A 20,123-nucleotide genomic window follows, 5' to 3' on the forward strand; every position below is an offset into this window, starting at 1 on the left:
GAGAAATAATTTGAATCATCTTGGTAGAGGACCACTAGATGATGCTTCATACCAAATATCAAAGCCCTAGGCTCTGTGGTTTTGGACAAGAAGGTTTTCAAAGTTTTTCCCTATATAAATCTATATAAATTATAGAAATAAACAAAGGGCCATAACTCACTCATAAATTGTTGAACCAGTCTGATTTTCAGGGGGACACAACTAGGGTACCAATACATCATTCTGACAAAGTTTGGTCAAAATCCCCCAAGTAGTTTCTGAGGAGATGCGATAACGAGAAATTGTTAACGGACGGACGGACGGACCACGGACGCAGAGTGATTTTAATAGCCCACCATCTGATGATGGTGGGCTAATAATGGACTGGTCCATCATTCAATTTGGGCAATACCTTTTATCGTTTGAAGGGGTGTTTACTGAAAATTTACTGACTGAAAAGTGAACAATGCAGACCATGATCAGACTGCACGGATGTGCATGCTGATCTTGGTCTGCACTGTTCGCAAAGGCAGAAACACTTGCAGTTAGCAGACAAACGGTAACACAAATGCCAATCAGAAATGGATTAAATAATGAAAGCAAGACATATATACCAACAAATAATCTATTGCTTCATAAAAACCAGGTAAATGTCAGATCATTGGTCAATATTTGTCACACTGAGGACACCGCAAACATAATTTAACAACAGTACATATAACAATGTAACATCTAGATAAACAACTGTTGGAGATTACCAAATATGAAAGTTTTTTCATCAAATTTTTCTTGGGTGTTAGGGTAACAGTCAAAACTATTCTTGCTGGGGTTAAGGAAACAGCTTTAAGAGTCCATTGCGCAGGGGGAAGTAGTTTTAAATGTTGTCCAGAATACCACAAAACAACAGTTTTGACTGTTTCCAGACAGCCCATGATATAAGTGTTGCATTTTCTTACAACAACCAACTTGGATTCAGTTCTGAGAGAAAAATAACATGACTTTTGTAACAACTGTTCATATAAAAAAGACACTTGTGGGAGAATTTTCAGACATTTTTTTCTACATATGATAAATCTCATGGCACAGAGCAAGAGTTTTAATCCCTTGACGTCACTAAGCACCGTGAAATTTTCCTTATTTACTTTTGTAAGTTGAACAAATTAAGTCATTCTGGCTTCAATGGAAGAGGAAAAACCAAAGGTGCCACTCTAGACTGCTATTCAAGACATAGGCGAGCACATAGCTAAAACTACTGACCTTTCAGGTGTCAACTGTTACATTTTATCAATAGCACCAGTCAACACTGCATTTCAGAGTAAGGAGACTATGCTCCTATTTTCAACCGATGCACACCTTCTGAGACCTTTTTATACAAAAAAATTAAATGAAGACCGGTATTCAAGACTAGATTTTCATTAATACCCATGTTTGTAATTCATACATATTTAGACTTTGTGTCGTTCTTCACATTTTGAAGATTTTCATTTTTGACGTCACAACTTCAGGACATGCCCAAGAGGCGGGGCTTGATTGTATGCTTTGATTTACCTTCATATACAGTTTGTGTCTTAGTTCATTTCAATACTTTTTCCAAGTACATTTTTTGTGGGACAGCAAACATATTCAATTTAGTCTGTATACGTAACTAAATATGGAGCTTTCTTGCCATCCCAATTGTTTTGATTCCACTATTTGGCATTTTCTGTAGAAAATATGCAACAGCCCAACTGAAATTGGAGCCAATGAATGTACCTGGGTAAACCAACATGAACAATCAAGTCCACCCCCAAGACAATAAAATTATGGAGTACCTATCTAACTACAAACATACATTCACATATATAAACCCACAACCCGTTTCCTTTGACAAGAAATTTACATATTTACATGAGAACACTAAAATGAAAGGAGCAAATTTGTTCATTATGAAATGCGTGCATTTGTATAAACAGAACCAAACAATAATGTTGTACATTATTTAACAATAAAATAATATGAGCCGTGCCATGGGAAAACCAACATAGTGGGTTTGCGACCAGCATGGATCCAGACCAGCCTGCGCATCCGCGCAGTCTGGTCAGGCTCCATGCTGTTCGCTTTTAAAGCCTATTGGAGTTGGAGAAACTGTTAGCGAACAGCATGGATCCTGACCAGACTGCGCGGATGCGCAGGCTGGTCTGGATCCATGCTGGTCGCACACCCACTATGTTGGTTTTCCCATGGCACGGCTCATATATGCATATTTGATAGCCTTGCAATTTCAATACATTGTAACATAATAAAAACATATCTGATATAATAACAAGTGCATGTATTTCATTATTGATGAGGTTAAATCAAAATTTCTTGTAAAACAAAATATCAGTCTATGATAAAATTTTCGATAAAATATCCACATGGGTAAAATCATATGAACATGTAAAAACTAATTCATTAAGTTTGGTGAAATTCTATGTTCTCCATACCCTTAGAATAGTATATATGTACCCTTTTAGAAAACTTTATATGAGCTATAGGCTACACTAAATATGACCCCCATAAAATGACATATTTATATATCTTTCTTTACTATAGTATCTTTTTTTTCAAAGGTTACCTCCCATAGATCCATAGATGGGAGTAACCCAGCACTCCATAAGTATGGTATATGATCAAAGGGTCCTGTCATTATTCACATCTGCTTCTACTTTGTTTTAAATCAAACCAAACAATTTTTTTTTTCCAAGCTACAAAAACAATTTAAGTTGCACCAAAACAATAAAATGGTGTTTTACAAAAGTGGATTTATTATTTAAATTCTTTTATGAACTTTCTTTTTCAGTGAAGCTCCTATAATTATAAACAACTCTTGGGGCATTTATCCATGGATATATGGTATCCCCTTCTGTGATCATTAACTTGATGTTTGTAATTATATGGATTTCAAATCCTAAACACTTTGTTTAGGTGTCATATGACCGGACCTTAAGTCAAATGATATTTTAAATATCAACTAAAAACTGTCTCCAGAATCTCTTATGTAGTACAGGCTCACTAAAAGACTTGATACTCAAGACTGTTAAATATGTGTAAAAAAAATAAAGACTTAAATTTGTTTATAATGTTCAGAACATTTGGGTAACTGGATAAAAAGGGAGAAGTTATTACATATAAAATTTGGACAAAAGGGGAGAAGTTATTACACATTAGGTTTATCAATGCATAGAACTATTGTGTCAGCGATATTACACTTAGTTTACAAACAACATGGAATTATATTGTTTCAACAAATTTATATATATAAATCATCTGATAAAATGCAAGCATGCACGAACACTCTGGTTAGGCATTACACCAACATACTATTGGTAACAACAAATCTGCACAAATTAAAATACAAAATAATTAAAAATGAGGTATGAAGATTTGAGGCTGATTGATTTATAAATGATAAAATCCAAATCCCATTATTCAATAAAGAAATATGTTTTTCGAGAATTCATTCGAAATGAATGACAGAATTGGATCAGCAAATCCACAAATCACACTAGTGATTCATGTTTATTTTGCTGAGCCTATTCTGACATTCATTTCACATGAACTACGAAAAAAAATTGATCCATTTCTTATATTTATATTGTATTTCCTTTCCATCTGTAAACAATGTTATATTATAAATTGCACACATTTTGTTGCATCTAAAATCAGCTTCCCGGCAATTCTGTTCACCAAACTGAACAATCAAAACAGTGGCCTGTTATCACTAAGCAGCATTGTCGTAATTTTGGCGCCTTTCCTTCTGCTGTTCATACAAAATTAACGTCATAATTTTCAATGGAAAAGAATAGGACAAATGTAAATATTTACTAATAAAAATCTACATACTTTTAATAAAATTGATGTGATATCTATATGCAAATATTACATAAAACTCTATTTTAAACAATAAAACAGATATGATATATATTTAAGTAATATATCAGATTCAATTTTCAGGCAAAACAATTGATGTGTCATATATGTATGCAAAAAACATACCAGATTCTATTTTTAGGCAAGACAATACACAGTGATATGTAAAAGACCATAAATAAAACAATTCATCGGGTTTTTTTAAATGAGAGATTCATGTAAATGAAACAAAACACGACACAAAACACACTGGCATGAAATTTTAAACAAGAGCACCGCCTTGCGGGTGCTGACGCTCATCTGATTTTTTTTGTGTAATAGAAATATTGTCCTACCCATGATTTTCTAAGTCTAAAAAGGGCCATCATTCTTGCAAAAAGCAGGATAGAGTTATGTTTCTTGATGTACAGTGTCCACTTATGATGGTGAAAAACTGTTGCAAGTTTTAAAGCAATAGCTTTAATAGTTTATGAGAAAAGTTGACTTAAACATAATACTCAACCAAGAAAATGATTTTCTAAGTCCAAAAGGGGCAATAATTATTGCAAAAAGCAGGATGGAGTTATGTTGCTTGCTGTACAGGGTCAGCTTATGATGGTGAACAAGTGTTGCAAGTTTCAAAGCAATAGCTTTGATAGTTTAAGAGAAAAAGTTGACCTAAACATAAAACTTAACCAAGAAATCTGATATTTTCTAAGTCAAAAAGGGGCCATAAATCTTGCAAAAAGCAGGACGGAGTTATGTTTCTTGCTATACAGGGTCAGCTTATGATGGTGAACAAGTGTTGCAAGTTTCAAAGCAATAGCTTAGATAGTTTAAGAGAAAAAGTTGACCTAAACATAAAACTTAACCAAGAAATCTGATATTTTCTAAGTCCAAAAGGGGCCATAAATCTTGCAAAAAGCAGGACGGAGTTATGTTTCTTGCTATACAGGGTCAACTTATGATGGTAAACAAGTGTTGCAAGTTTTAAAGCAATAGCTTTGATAGTTTAGGATAAAAGCTGACCTAAACATAAAACTTAACCAAGAAAACTGATTTTCTAAGTCCAAAAGGGGCAATAAATCTTGCAAAAAGCAAGATGGAGTTATGATTCTTGACGTACAGGGTCTGCTTATGATGGTGAACAAGTATTCCAAGTTTCAAAGCAATAGCTTTGATAGTTTAGGAGAAAAGTTGACCTAAACATAAAACTTAACCAAGAAATCTGATATTTTCTAAGTACAAAAGGGGCCATAAATCTTGCAAAAAGCAAGATGGAGTTATGTTTCTTGCTATACAGGGTCAGCTTATGATGGTGAACAAGTATTCCAAGTTTCAAAGCAATAGCTTTGATAGTTTAGGAAAAAAGCTGACCTAAACATAAAACTTAACCAGGCAACGCCGATGCAGACGCCGACGCCGACGCCGACAACCGCTCAAGTGATGACAATAACTCATCATTTTTTTTCAAAAAATCAGATGAGCTAAAAATTAAAACAAATGGCACAAAAACTAACAAGCAGACATATTTGTTAAAAGAACAAAACTTAAATAAGTTGTTCAAAACAAAAAGAAAAAGAAAAAAAAAAAGAAACTTAACGCAAAAATGTAAAACTAGGTAAAAAATTCAGAGGGATTCTATTAGGCTAAAAAAAAAGACAATACTTAATATGGTGGAACTTGTAACGGCAATTAGCAATTTCAGAGAAATTTCATCATCTTGAATGCTATTTGGGCATTTTTCAGTCACTCCAGCTGCTCATATGAGCACATGGCTATGCATACCAGCCAAGATGCCGAAATCATAAACAGAAAACATGTAATGGAAACTGCTGATTTTCATTATAGGTCCATTACATTAAATCAGTTTACCATACTGAACAGATCAGACTGAACTTTAATCTGTTGTAGCATATTAACAGAACTGGAATATTTTAACTTTAACATATCAAGTATACATTCTGCATGATCATGTGGGAGGAGAATTTTCATCTCTAGACTGTCGCATTTACTAGCTTAATGCTAAGAAAAATGGGTAAAAGAGACAGTGTCTATGAAATAATATCACAGAGTATGTCGATGAGCTAAGGCCAAAACCCTGGTTGTCAACAATACAAAACATACATTCACCCACTCATTAATACCAGAACAAAAAGACTATTTAATCACATTTAGAACAACTTAAAGGGAAAGGCAATGTTGTTTTTCTAGCCATCTTGATTGCTACTGATATGCCCTTTTAAGGCATTGGAACACTTTCGAAATAGGCTTTAAAATGAAAAAGTTTTGACTATCTTAATATCTTATCTAAATGGCAGCCACTCTGTTTCCATGGCAACATCAAACAAAATGGCAGATCTGATTTATTCATAGACATTTATTTGAACTTCATTACCTTAATAATGGCAATTATTTCTTTACTTTTTCAAACTAAAATGATAGACATTCCACTTTATTTAATATCATTAATTAATATGATTACTGTGTTACTATTAAATGCTTTTAGGAGTTTTTTTCAGCATTGTTTACAAACAACATGCGTATTTTTGAATAATACAAGAACACTTTCTAGAACCCGCAAAAAATGCTTTGTTCTACATTGAACTTATAATTTCTAACAAATCACACTGTTCTTATTCTGACTTATAATTTCTAACAAATCACACTGTTCTTATTCTGACTTATAATTTCTAACAAATCACATTGTTCTTATTCTGACTTATAATTTCTAACAAATCACATTGTTCTTATTCTGACTTATAATTTCTAACAAATCACACTGTTCTTATTCTGACTTATAATTTCTAACAAATCACATTGTTCTCACATTGTTCTTATTCTGACTTAAAATTTCTAACAAATCACATTGTTCTTATTCTGACTTATAATTTCTAACAAATCACATTGTTCTTATTCTGACTTATAAATAACAAAGTACCTTTGTGCTTCTTTTTTGACTTATAATTTCATACAAAAATGTGCTTTTAATACTATAATACAATTACCTATCAATAGCATAAAAATTACCACATTGATACATCGCTCGCTTGAGCATGAATGGGGTGAGATACCGGAAGAAGTGTATTATTTGCTTCTTATATATTTATATATATAGCACTTAGATCTCTTTAGCTCTTACTGGTACTCGTTTCCTTACATTTTCTACATGACCCTGGATAAGTCTATGATTTGGTTCATCTCGTTAAGAGACTTCCAGCGACTGGCGTTAAACTGAATAGCACTTAGCTTTGTAATATGAATTTGGCAAGAATAGAAAATTGAACACAAGTATGTACTTAAACTGACCTAGTAATCTAAGTACAAAAATCTTACACAATGCAGTACAGTGGCCTCTTAACAGAAGTGGTCTTTTAATAAAGCGTAATTTATCAACAACAAACAAAGGAACTGAAAGGTGGTCTCTTAATGCAAGTGGTTTCTTAAAGGTCCAATACTAGGGAAAGTGAACGTTTTAATTTCTTTTAAAAATCAGAGAAACTGTTTCATTTTATTGGAAAATGAAAGTTGGTATGTAGAAATTCGAAAAAAATCGCAGTATATGTACAATTATTTTTCTATGAAGTATGAAGAAAGTTAAAAAGACCTGGGGGGTCATTTTGTCGATTCATTGAAATTTCAACATAATACACATACATTTCTTTGAGTTCCAAAGACCTTCTGTAAATTTTGACCTGCCAATCTTCATTATTTAGTGTCTTGCAGAAGTCTATGCACTGGCTATGAAAAAAATTGCCAACTCACTTTCCCTTAGTAATGGACCTTTAACAGATGTGGTATCTCAACCAAGTCTGACTAGCAAAAACTATCATGAGCACAGTATAATTTTCAGACAACCTTTTTAAATGGTCAAACAAAGTCTTTGCAACTACAAATAATCCGGCTTGTAGACTTATTCCTGAATGCCTCAGCAGTGCTGGGCCGAGGTACAAAACCGACTTTGTAGATCAGTCTCAGAGTCATGCTGTGTTGCCATTGGTCCATTTCAAATCTGTGTTTAGAAACAACCAATTAGACACTTGATGTCTATTAGACTGGTCTCCAAACTTAATTTTATAGCCTCAGGCCAGTCATCTCCTTACAGTTAAAAAGTATACCAACAACACTGCATAATACTATGGCACTTATTCAAGTGACATTAAAAAAAGCAAAAGTAAGTCAGACTGTAAAAAATTTCTTAAATATTTATCTGAGAATAAGTAATAACTAGCATAATTTATGGCATTTATATATTTCTTAACATAATTTATCAGCACTTTATGCAAGTACCTGTATGAAATAGTTCAAACACTTTAACAAACAATGTTCTTGGTTCACACAAGCTACATATCTCAAACAAAAAATACTCTGATCACAAAAATACTTTAGCAAGCAAATATTACATCTATTTCATTTTTCATATATAAAAAAAATAATCTTCTATTGCCACACTAGCTCATCACAAGCACTTGATACTACAATATAATCAGTGCTACAATCTTGCAATACACATGTGAGAATTACATCAAATCTTTCATTTTTTTTAGAAAACAATTTGGTTGGTTTTTAGATAAATTGAAAGATTTTTTGAATTCAAGATGAGAACTGGGTTTGTTTAAGATTCATCTAGGTATGGTAGTTAAAACGATCCAAAACTTATCTGGAAATATATCAAACAACTTCCTCTCATCCATTTATTTGACAAAGTAACAAGCAATTTCTATTTCTAATTTCACAATGTCTATGTACAATTCTGATATAATCTATCACAGCTAAAACCTAGAATAACCCCCAGTAAGAATCTTCTTGGCAACCCAATATTGCCTTACTTTATGTAAGATTATCAAAGGATGTCTAATTTTTTTTTTTAGAGTACCTAGCTTTATCCAAGACTGCCTAACTTTATGACTGCTAAATATCACTTCTTTATATAGTAATAAAAATGCCACTGAACATTTCTGTAAATTAACTGTATAAAATGAAAAACTTAACAATTTGGTGTAGTAGCAGGCTCCTCCTCTAAAGTCGATGCACGTCGAATTCTAATTTCAACATTTGCTGCTGCCTCAAATGTTATTGGTTCATTTTCAACACTATCTGCTTTTTCAGCTTCCACGTTCTCTTCTTTAGTAACACTTACATTCTCTGATGAACCATGTATATCATCATCATCTTCATGATCCGAATGCGTATATTCAGTCTCCATTTCGCTAATCACCATCATAGCTATTTCGGCAGCGTTGTCACTTTCGTCCATTGATATTTGTCGTAGACGATTCCTGATAACTTTCTCCATTCTCTTGTGTTCCATTTCTTCTGCTTGTTTTAACGCAGCTTTTTCGAATTTAGAGGCTGGATTTTCATCTTTGACATCCTCCCAGAGTGGTTCAGAAGCAGCGGCACTATATGGAATGGCTGAAGTAGGGCTTCGTGGTGGTGATCGATTCATCATGCACGATGTATCAATTTCATCTGTTATCGTTGTATATTCAGCAGAGCGTGAAGTTAAAATAGAAGTAAAAGGGGTTGTATGCCCTGATTTAGTATATGTACAAGCCTCATGGATTGGAACATCATGCATTTCTGGGGTCGGAATATCGATGTGGAGGTGATCGTATTGGTCAGAAGGTATACTTCTTGTAATATTTAACTGATTGCTTTCGTCACTTGTTTCGATTTGTGCAGGTTGCGTAGTTGACACTGAAGTTGCTGTATCCATGTGAGCCGTACTGTACATGGCAGTGTTAGCATTCATACTGATATCTTTATGAACATGCGTGCTCGAATCATCTAAACTTGTTTCACCTGTGTTGAGGCGTAGTTTTTCTATATTCCCTTGGCGCCGTTCCAGTAAAGAATTATTGCTTGATCGAGCTTCCAACTCTGGACTTCTTTCCAATAGTTTAGGAAGTGATCTCCGCTTTTTGACACTAGACTGTTTCTCAAGACGCCTTCCGAGAGAAGTGCTAGGTTTTGGCGAAGGTTTTGGAGAAGATTTAGAGAAATCGGTGTATTTTTGTAAATTTTCATCTCTTACAGGCTTTTGCGAATGTATAAGAATTGGGGACGGCATCATTTTCATAGTGGCGTTAACTTCCGGAGTCAGTGACTTCTCACTCTCTGCACCAAGAGAAAATTCTCGCCGCCGTTTCTGAGCAGCGGACTGATCGCTCTGAGATGCCAGTTGGTCCTCGTACTGCTGAATGTCAACCTGATCGTTTCCGGAATCCTCGCTGTCAAGACGCATCCTACTGCTGCCTCTACTTGACGAACTGAAATTTCTCGACCTTAGATCAAACTGTGAAAGCATCTGTTTGATTTGACTGAGAACATCAATATTATGTACTGCTAGGTCCTCAAGCACTGACATTCTATAGTCTAATGTCTGCATTGATAACTTGACAGCATTCTCTTTCTGGTTTACGTCGTCCATGCGAAGTGTCATATTTTCAACTCTGGAAAATAAAACGTGAAAGTATAATAAAATTTGTTAAATTTGTGTGCACTGAAGTTAGACATTTATACAGACAAACATATAACAAAGACAACCGAGATTTTATCATTTGTTGTACTGCAACTTAACAGTAAATGGAGACTAAAACGCAATAATGAGCTCAAGGTGATTTATTTATCTATCTGGGTTTTATGGCGCACCAACACAGTATAGGTGAACTTTCTGCACTACACACAGTTGATCTACCAGTTCCGTAACATGTTTTATAGGCATTTCATGTTATGTTAGTTATACACAAGTTTTAATAAATTTCAATTTTGAAGACATCTAGAACTATTTAATTTTATAGGCAAATAAGTCGTTTTCAAAGGCTCCTATTTAACAATGAAACAAGGGCAATCACTTGACAAGATTTTCATAATTCTGTGTTTATTGTAATTCATTAAATATCAAAATTTTATTAAGGCAATGCAATAACTTCACCTGAATTTTCTATGTCAAAAAAGGGCCAAAGTCTGAATAAGTTCCAAGCATGAATTCTCTAACATGGTTATGAATGGATGTTGGATGAGACGGACATTGTGTGAAGTTTTTAGCAGTTACTGACAAACAGCTTAACACAGCTGGATGCACACAAAAGTCTACCTAAATTTTCTAATTGAAAAAGGGTAAAAACTTTAATTAAAATCAACCAAGAGTTACCTAGCTTGGTTATTTCAGTTGGTTAGTCCTATAATGACTAAAGTTCGACAAAACTAAATTTGTCTAGCAAACCTGCGAGAATTTTATGTGTGTCTGATCAGCTAATTAATCAAAAAATTTCTGTGTGTATAACTTTTTTCTATTATAAAGTAAATAAATTATCAGAGAATTTATCAAACATGGTGAAACACTTTTGGCTTTAATAATTTGTTGAAATAATGGATAATTAAAAATGCTGCCAGTTTTGGAGAGGGCCGCAGAAAAATCACATGCAGCAGACAATCATTCAACCACCAAAAAGAGGTAGAAACCTATGGACTAGATATAAAATTTTACTGAATTTTTGTGTATGTGAGAATTTAGAAGATCAGTGTGACTCAAAACATTTAACAGTGTGTCCATGTAAATATTATTTAGGTCTGTAAGTAGGTCTGATGACTGGAAACCATTGTGTGAATTTCCAGTCTAATACAACTCAGCTACAGCATCATAGCTGAACACACAACTTTTCCAAGTCAAAACAAAAGGGAATATTTTGATTCAAATTCAGCCAAGAGTTACCTAACTTGATTATTGACAGGAATCCTTGCATTTTATTTCAATACAATACATGAGGTGGTTACTGATATATGACTTTAAAAGCAAAACTTTAATTAAGGTGGGATGTACCAACACTCTGGTAAGTAGAACAGTTCTTACTGCTCTTCAACAGTCCAGCTAACAAGAGCTGTCCGTAAGACAGCCAATGCTCAACTATTCGAATTAATGTCCCAGAAGCAGGAATTTATCACCCTAAATGTTGAAATATCTATAGAGTTTCAATCCAGTATCTGCATTAGTTTTGGAGATAGTAACTTGCATGCAAAACTTTAACCACAAGTTTTATGTTCAAAAGGGGACATAATTTGACCAAAACGCAAGTTGATTTCACATCGTCCCAAAGTCTAAAAGGGGGCATAATTCACCCAAAATCCATGTCAGAGTTATGGGACTGGATCCAGTGAGGTTGGTAATTGACCTAGAAAAAGAAAAAAGTTTCAAGTCTATATGCCTTTAAGTAATAGCTGTATGTACTTGCACGCAAAACTTTAACCAGGATTTTCTAAGTCCAAAGGGGGCATAATTGGCCAAAATGCAGGTCAGAGTTATGGGACTTTATGCTATCAACTAGTTTTATAACCCTGAAGACAAATGTAAAGTTTCAATGCAATATCTGTAGTAGTTTTGGAGATAGTAACTTGCATGTAAAACTTTAACCAGGATTTTCAATGTCCAAAAGGGGGCATAATTTCCCCAAAAGAGTTACTGGACTTTACCCAGTGAGGTTGGTAATTGATCTAGAAAAAGAAAAAATAAGTTTCAAATCTATATGCCTTTTAGTAATAGTTGTATGTACTTGCTCGCAAAACTTTAACTAGGATTTTCTAAGTCCAAAAGGGGGCATAAGTTGGCCAAAATGCAGGTCAGAGTTATGGGACTTGAAGTTTCAATTCAATATCTGCATTAGTTTTGGAGATAGTAACTTGCATGTAAAACTTTAACCAGGGTTTTCTAAGTCTAAAAGGGGGCATAATTTGCTCAAAATACATGTCAGAGTTATGGAACTTGACCCAGTAATTGACCTAGAAAAAGAAACAAGAGCTGTCTGATGACAGCGCGCTCGACTATTCGAAGAATTGATTGAAGAATGGGGTCAAAATATTTCCACGGATATTCAGACAAAAGAAATAAATAGATTAAACAATGTTCCTGTATTACTTTGTTTTTGATAAGTCTTGCACTAAATGGCAATATATGAGCCAATTTCAAAGTCCAAAAAGGGCCATAATTCAGTCAAAATAGTTATGTACTCTTGCCTACAGATAGAAAACATAATGATAAACTAGAGCTATCACTAAAGGTGATGAATGTACCCCCCCGCATGCACTGACACAGTACATTGCAATTTGACACACACAAGACTGCATAATTATGTGGACTGTATGTATATAGACTGTATGTATACAGTATAGTAACAAAAAAACAAAGTCCCATAACTATGCAGAATATTTATCTAAAAGAATGTAACATGCACCATGCATAACTAGGGTTGGTACTGATCACTTGTGTGAAGTTTCATTAAATTGTGTGCAAGGGTTTGGTAGATTAGGCATGCACAAGATTGCATATGCAGACTGTATGTACATAGTATGTTAACAAGAAACAAAGTCCCATAACTCTGCAATTTTTGTCACTGAAAGAACCTAACATGCCCCATGTACACATACTGTTATTACTGATCAGTTGTGTGAAGTTTTATTAAATTGTGTCAAGGGGATGAGGAGAGATGGTGCGCACAAGATTGTGTCTATGTATATAGTATAGTAACAAAAAACAAAGTCCCATAACTCTGCAAAAATTTTTTCTGAAAGAACCTAACAAGCCCCATGCACAACTACTGTTGTTACTGATCAGTTGTGTGAAGTTTCATTAAATTGTGTCAAGGGGATGAGGAGAGATGGTGCGCACAAGATTGTGTCTATGTATATAGAATAGTAACAAAAAAAACAAAGTCCCGTAAGTCTGCAAATTTTTTTTCTAAAAGAACCTAACATGCCCCATGCACAACTACTGTTGGTACTGATCACTTGTGTGAAGTTTCATTAAATTGTGTCAAGGGGATGAGGAGAGATGTTGCGCACAAGATTGTGTGTCTATGTATATAGTCTAGTAACAAAAAAACAAAGTCCCATAACTCTGCAAATTTTTTTTCTTAAAGAACCTAACATGCCTCATGCACAACTACTGTTGGTACTGATCACTTGTGTGAAGTTTCATTAAATTCTGTCAAGGGGATAAGGAGAGATGGTGCGCACAAGATTGCGTCTACGGACAGACGACCAGACGGACAGACAGACAGACAGACAGACAGACAACCTGAAACCAGTATACCCCCCCTTACAACTTTGTTGTCGGGGGGTACAACAAGTGTTCAAAGTTTAAAAGCCATATGTCAAATAGTTTTGACAAAACATGGACTTGTATGAAAACAGAACCAATTTCAAAGTCCAAAAAGGGCCATAATTCAGCCAAAATAGATGACAGAGTTATGTTCTCTTTTCTACAGATAGAGACTTTTATACTAAACAAGTGATAAAAGTTTCAAAGCTACATGTCAAACACTTTACAAAAAATATGAACTGGTACGAAAAACTTAACCAAGATTTCTAAGTCAAAAGGGGCCATAATACAGCCAAAATCCTTGATGGAGTTATGTACTCTTGCCTATAACTGGACATGGTGATGGTAAACAGGTGTTGTAAGTTTCAAAGCTTTATCTCAAAAGACTTTGTCAAAATATGAACTGGTATGAAATATTAACCCAGATTTCTAAGTCAAAAAGGGCCATAATTCAGCCAAAATCCTTGATGGAGTTATGTGCTCTTGCCTATAACTGGACATGGTGATAGTAAACAAGTGTTGAAAGTTTCAAAGCTTTATCTCAAAAGACTTTGTCAAAATATGAACTGGTACGAAAAACTTAACCATGATTCCTAAGTCAAAAGGGGCCATAATTCAGCCAAAATCCTAGGTGGAGTTATGTGCTCTTGCCTATAACTGGCCATGATGATGGTTAACAAGTGTTGAAAGTTTCAAAGCTTTATCTCAAAAGACTTTGTCAAAATGTGGACTGGTACGAAAAACTTAACCCAAGGTGTGACGCCGACGCCGTGGTGAGTAGGATAGCTCTACTTATTCTTCGAATAGTTGAGCTAAAAATAAGTTTCAAAGCTATATGCCTTTAAATGATAGCTGTATGTACTTGCATACAACACTTTAACCAAGGTGTGACACAGACGCCAATGCCAGGGTGAGTAGAATAGCTAGACTAATCTTTGAATAGTCGAGCTAAAAACTAAATAACCAAGAAGTTGTTTAGAGAAAAGGTCAATCAAACATTAAAATATGTCTCAGCTTCTCGTATAAGCAGAAGAATATATTTATTTTGTATACTTTTGATTACTTGAATGTAATTATCAGACTTATTTTGTGCCTCTTTCATTGATTACTTGATGTTTCTCCAACTTATTTATACTGTGTACCTTTCTTTAATAACTTGCATACATTTATCAGACTTATTTAGTGCGTACATGTGATCTCCCGCGCGGGAGGGTCAAAATCCCAATTTTTTCAATTGCCTCCCGACTCCCGACCAAAACCATAATTCTCCCGCTTTGCAAAAAAAAAAAACAAGAGCTGTCACTAATGGTGACAAATGCTCCCCCGCAGCGCCTTTACCTTTGATTTGGTGACCTTGACCTTTGACGTGGTGACCCCAAAGTCAATAGGGGTTGTATACTCAATAAGTACTATTAGCATGTGAGGTTGGAAGGTCCTGGGCGCAGTCGTTCGCGAGTAAAGTGCCTTCAGGCAAAAAGTTAACGTTGGCCCCTGTGACCTTGACCTTTGACCTGGTGACCCCAAAGTCAGCAGGGGTCGTATACTCAATGAGTACTATCAGCATGTGAAGTTTGAAGGTCCTGGGTGCAGTGGTTCGAGAGTAAAGTGTGTTTATGCAAAAAGTTAACATTGGCCCCTGTGACCTTGACCTTTAACCTGGTGACCCCAGTCAGTAGGGGTCATGTACTCGATGAGTACTATTAGCATATGAAGCTTGAAGGTCCTGGGTGCAGTGGTTCGCGAGTAAAGTGCCTTCATGCAAAAAGTTAACGTTGGCCCCTGTGACATTGATCTTTGACCTGGTGACCCCAAAGTCAGTAGGAGTCGTGTACTCAATAAGTACTATCAGCATGTGAAGTCTGAAGGTCTTGGGTGCAGTGGTTCGCGAGTAAAGTGCTTTCATGCAAAAAGTTAATATTGGCCCCTGTGACCTTGACCTTTGACCTGGTGATCCCAAGTCAATAGGGGTCGTGTACTCAATGAGTACTATCAGCATGTGAAGTTTGAAGGTCCTGGGTGCAGTGGTTCGCATGTAAAGTGGCTTCATGCAAAAAGTTAACGTGACTAACAAACAAACAAACGAACTGACAGTTGAAAACTAATATGCCTCCCTTTGGGGGCATAAAAATCAGTATTATGACTGGGTTGATAATTACCGAGGAGTGCCAAACATGTTTACACAGTAAATCAAAGTGTCACTTACTGTTGTGTATTATACATGTTTGACACACATTAGACAAGCAGGGCCTTTTCCACCTGTCTCATGGGGCCGAATATCGACCCATTCTCAATGCCAATTAGGCTCCATCTTTTTACCAATTTGAAGCAAAAAACTCCCAGTCATAAGAAATAATTCCCAGCTGAAATGAATTTTTGATTATTCAAAGAAAAGTTTTGTTCGGTAATAAAATCACATAAATAATTGTTGGAAAAACCAACCCATTACTATTTTTAGAACATGAATGTTATTTTCCCTTATGCAGGCCATTTTCTTCCAATGTTTACCAAATTAATTTGCTACTAAAATCGGACTTATTTCAATGAAAATTGGATGAAAACACACACTCATTTATATGATAACATTAATCTACATTATTTTGGTAAGGGTAAATAAATGTCAATGCATTTTTGTTTTCTGTTTTTCATGTCAAAATCATTAATGATCAGTAATTTTATATGAAAGTGGGTGGGGTAAGGAATTTACATAATTTATGAGTTGTGTTCAGACCAATTTAGAGCTTCTTTTTTTTCAGTCCTCAAGTAGAATAATGTTAATGCATGTTCACCACCATTTCAGACCTAAATTGAGACTTTGTTTCAACAAATTAAATCTGTTAAGAAAGTTTAAGTTAGAACAAGAGGGAGCTTCTGTAAGACAGCATGCTCGACTTTTCTGTTATTGACTCTGAATTAAAGCTTTGCCAGTAAAAGGGGCAATTAAAGCTTTGCCAGTAAAAGGGGCATAATAGTCAATAGCTTTGAATGTAACAGAGATATTGGACATTATATAAAACTTTAACCAAAAAATATAAGTTAAAAGTGGCATAACTCTGTCAAAATTCAAATCAAGAGTTATGAGGACTGTTTTTCTGGTGTAGACTTATGCGTTATTGTGTGACCTAAAATGTTGGATTTTGTCTCTGTAAGTTTTGTGTCCGCGCGCTTAACTTATGTCGATAAAAAACCTCCAGTTTTGAGACCCCAACTCCAGCTGAAAAATGGCAAACCTCCAGTTTTGGGATTATGAACTTATCACATGTATGATTTAGTGTTACCTTTATTTAAAAAACTTATGTATGTTTATCAGATTCATTTCGTGTACCTTTCATTGATAACTTGAATTCGTTTATCAGATGATGACTGCAGCAGTATTTCTTTCTCCCTGAAATAATCCTCGGCACATTCCTCCTCAAAATCATGTAGTTTTTCCATATCATCGTGAGACAAGAACAATTCTGAAAAATAAATTAACACTGTCATGGAAACTTGTATGATTTCTTGTTTTCCACTGATAACTTTTTGTGTCATCATGAGAATACAAAAAACACTGAAGAATACATTACATCCCTGTTGCCATGGAAACCAATGTGAAACATAAATTCCTACCTTTCCCTGTATTTTCTTTATGCCAATTTAATCTAAATATATGTTTTGTAACTTATTTCTAATATCAGAATAGTTAAATTACAAACAGATTTTCTGAAGCTATTGAGTAGAAATAGTTCAACTTGGTGTTTATGAAATTGAGGATATATGATCAGAACACCTTTCCACGAGAGAACATCAGATACAATACAGATATTTTCTGTAAATATAAAATTTAATATTCTTTAGTGAAAGATACTTTCACTGAGATGAGTACAACAAACAAATATTCTTTTATTTCATTGTATTTTTTTCCCAAATGGTTTCAAACAAACTTTAACCACACAATATCACGCCCGTAACATTACTGAATAACAGCACCGCCTGCAGGTGCAATCGCTCGTCTGCAAGTGCTGGACAATATGTAGGAAAAAGAGAGTTATAGTTCAGATTTTCTAAATACAAAAATGGCCATAATTCAGACAAAGTGCAGGTTAGAAATATGGTTCTTGGCCTACATGTAGTCATCTAATGATGATAAACAAGTGTGCAAAGTTTCAAAGCTGTAGGTCTTTTAGTTTTTTGAGAAAAGGTGGACCTAAACAAAAATTTTAACTAAGAAACTCAAATTTTCTAAGTACAAAAAGGGCAATAATTCTGACAAAATGCAAATCAGAGTTACAGTTCTTGGCCTACATATAGTCAAATAATGATGATGAACAAGCGTGGAAAGTTTCAAAGCCGTAGCTCTTACAGTTTTTGAGAACAAGTGGACCTAAACAAAAATTTTAAACCAATGCCGAGGCCGAAGATCAAGTGACGACAATGCCTAGGCCAACGATCAAGTGACGACAATACCTCATAGATTTTTTTCAAAAAACAAAACTAAAAATAAGAACAACAGAAACAAGAAACATGGAAATTCCACGAAAACCAGGTTTTCAATTGCATCATGCCAACAGGTTCTTTAAAAAATTGGTCATATTCTATTATACATATATTTTTTATTAGAACTATGACCATATTTTTCTATTTTTAGTTACCCAATGGCATTAAAATGACCTTTTTGTCAAAAAAAAAAAAAAAAAAAAAAAAAAAAAACGAAAAAAGAATTTTTTTTTTTTTTGATCTCTGTGCAGTTTGAACAGACACCCTTTCATTCCAAAGCACAACAAGAGCTGTCTCCATAGGATGACACATGCCCCCGATGGCACTTTGAATGAATAGTTATAGCCGATGTTAGAGTTTAGGACCTTTGACCTATGGACCTGGGTCTTGCGCGCGACACGTAGTCTTACTGTGGTACACATTCATACCCAATAATTTTAAAATCCATGCATGAATGACAAAGATATGGACCGGATACGCCCATCAATGCACTATCATGAAATATGACCTTTAACGTCTATGTGTGACCTTGACCTTTGACCTATGGACCTGGGTCTTGCGCGCGACATGTTGTCTTACTGTGGTACACATTCATGCCAAGTTATTTGAAAATCCATCCACTGATGACAAAGATATGGACTGGACACGAATGCAGTATCATGAAAAATGACCTTTAACGTCTAAGTGTGACCTTTACCTTTGAGCTATGGACCTGGGTCTTGCGCGCGACACGTCGTCTTACTGTGGTACACATTCATGCCAAGTTATATGAAAATCCATCGATTGATGACAAAGATATGGACCGGACACGAATGCAGTATCATGAAAAATGACCTTTAACGTCTAAGTGTGACCTTGACCTTTGAGCTACGGACCTGGGTCTTGCGCCCGACACGTCGTCTTACTGTGGTACACATTCATGCCAAGTTATTTGAAAATCCATCCAATGATGACAAAGAAATGGACCGGACACGAAAATTGCGGACAGACAGACTGACAGACCGACAGACGGTTCAAAAACTATATGCCTCCCTTCGGGGGCATAAAAAACTATTTTTTATTTCAAATATGACCCCATTTTTCTATTTTTAGCTACACTGACCTTGAACCTGATCCGAGTGACCTCAAATACATTCCAAACCTTTTGTGTTTGATAAAAGCTATCTACACACCAAGTATACTGGCAATAATTGTACCCAAACTAAAGATATTGAGTGGAAACCATTATTCTATTTTTAGTAACAGTGACCCCAAATATCATTCAAAGCTAATTTTTCAGATAAGCTTGCTGTACGCAAAGTTTGGTGGCAGTAAGAAAGTCCAAACTAAAATTATAAAGCAGAAACCACCTTTTTGATGATCACACTGAGAAAAAAATCTGTTTTTAGAGAAAAAATCTATTTTTAGTAACTGTGACCTGGACCTTGACCAAAAGAGAAAAAGAAAAAAAAAATTCTTGGATTACAGTAGGATTTGAACCGACGCCCTTCCGTCCCACTGACTAAAAAGTAGCTTTTGGCCGAACGCTCTAGACCACTGCGCCACTGTGGAATTTCCATCCCACTGACTAAAAAGTAGCTTTTGGCCCAACGCTCTAGACCGGCAGGCCAGTGGAATTTTCTAAGTGTGACAATTAAATAAGTTATCCTGACCTTGAACTTGACCCCATATACAATTCCAACCTTTGTTTTTCTGTAATCTACTC

The 20,123-nt window shown here is 35.0% G+C and overlaps 1 protein-coding gene across 8 annotated transcripts in view; it reads right to left on the reverse strand.

Annotated features, from left to right (window-relative positions):
* Positions 1 to 590: 590 nt before the first annotated feature.
* The window catches only part of LOC123523117 (transient receptor potential cation channel subfamily M member 3-like), a 213,839-nt gene continuing 194,306 nt past the window's right edge, over positions 591 to 20,123 (reverse strand). For all 8 annotated transcript variants that reach the window (XM_053549301.1, XM_053549300.1, XM_053549298.1 and 5 more), the window contains 2 exons: positions 17,268 to 17,400; positions 591 to 10,304 (listed from right to left, as the gene is read on the reverse strand). In XM_053549301.1, coding sequence (XP_053405276.1) covers positions 8,837 to 10,304; positions 17,268 to 17,400 — 1,601 coding nt within the window. In that variant the 3' untranslated portion in view covers positions 591 to 8,836. The remainder of the gene's footprint in view (positions 10,305 to 17,267; positions 17,401 to 20,123) is intronic.

Source organism: Mercenaria mercenaria, chromosome 8, assembly GCF_021730395.1.
Source record: "Mercenaria mercenaria strain notata chromosome 8, MADL_Memer_1, whole genome shotgun sequence".
NCBI classification, from domain to species: domain Eukaryota; kingdom Metazoa; phylum Mollusca; class Bivalvia; order Venerida; family Veneridae; genus Mercenaria; species Mercenaria mercenaria.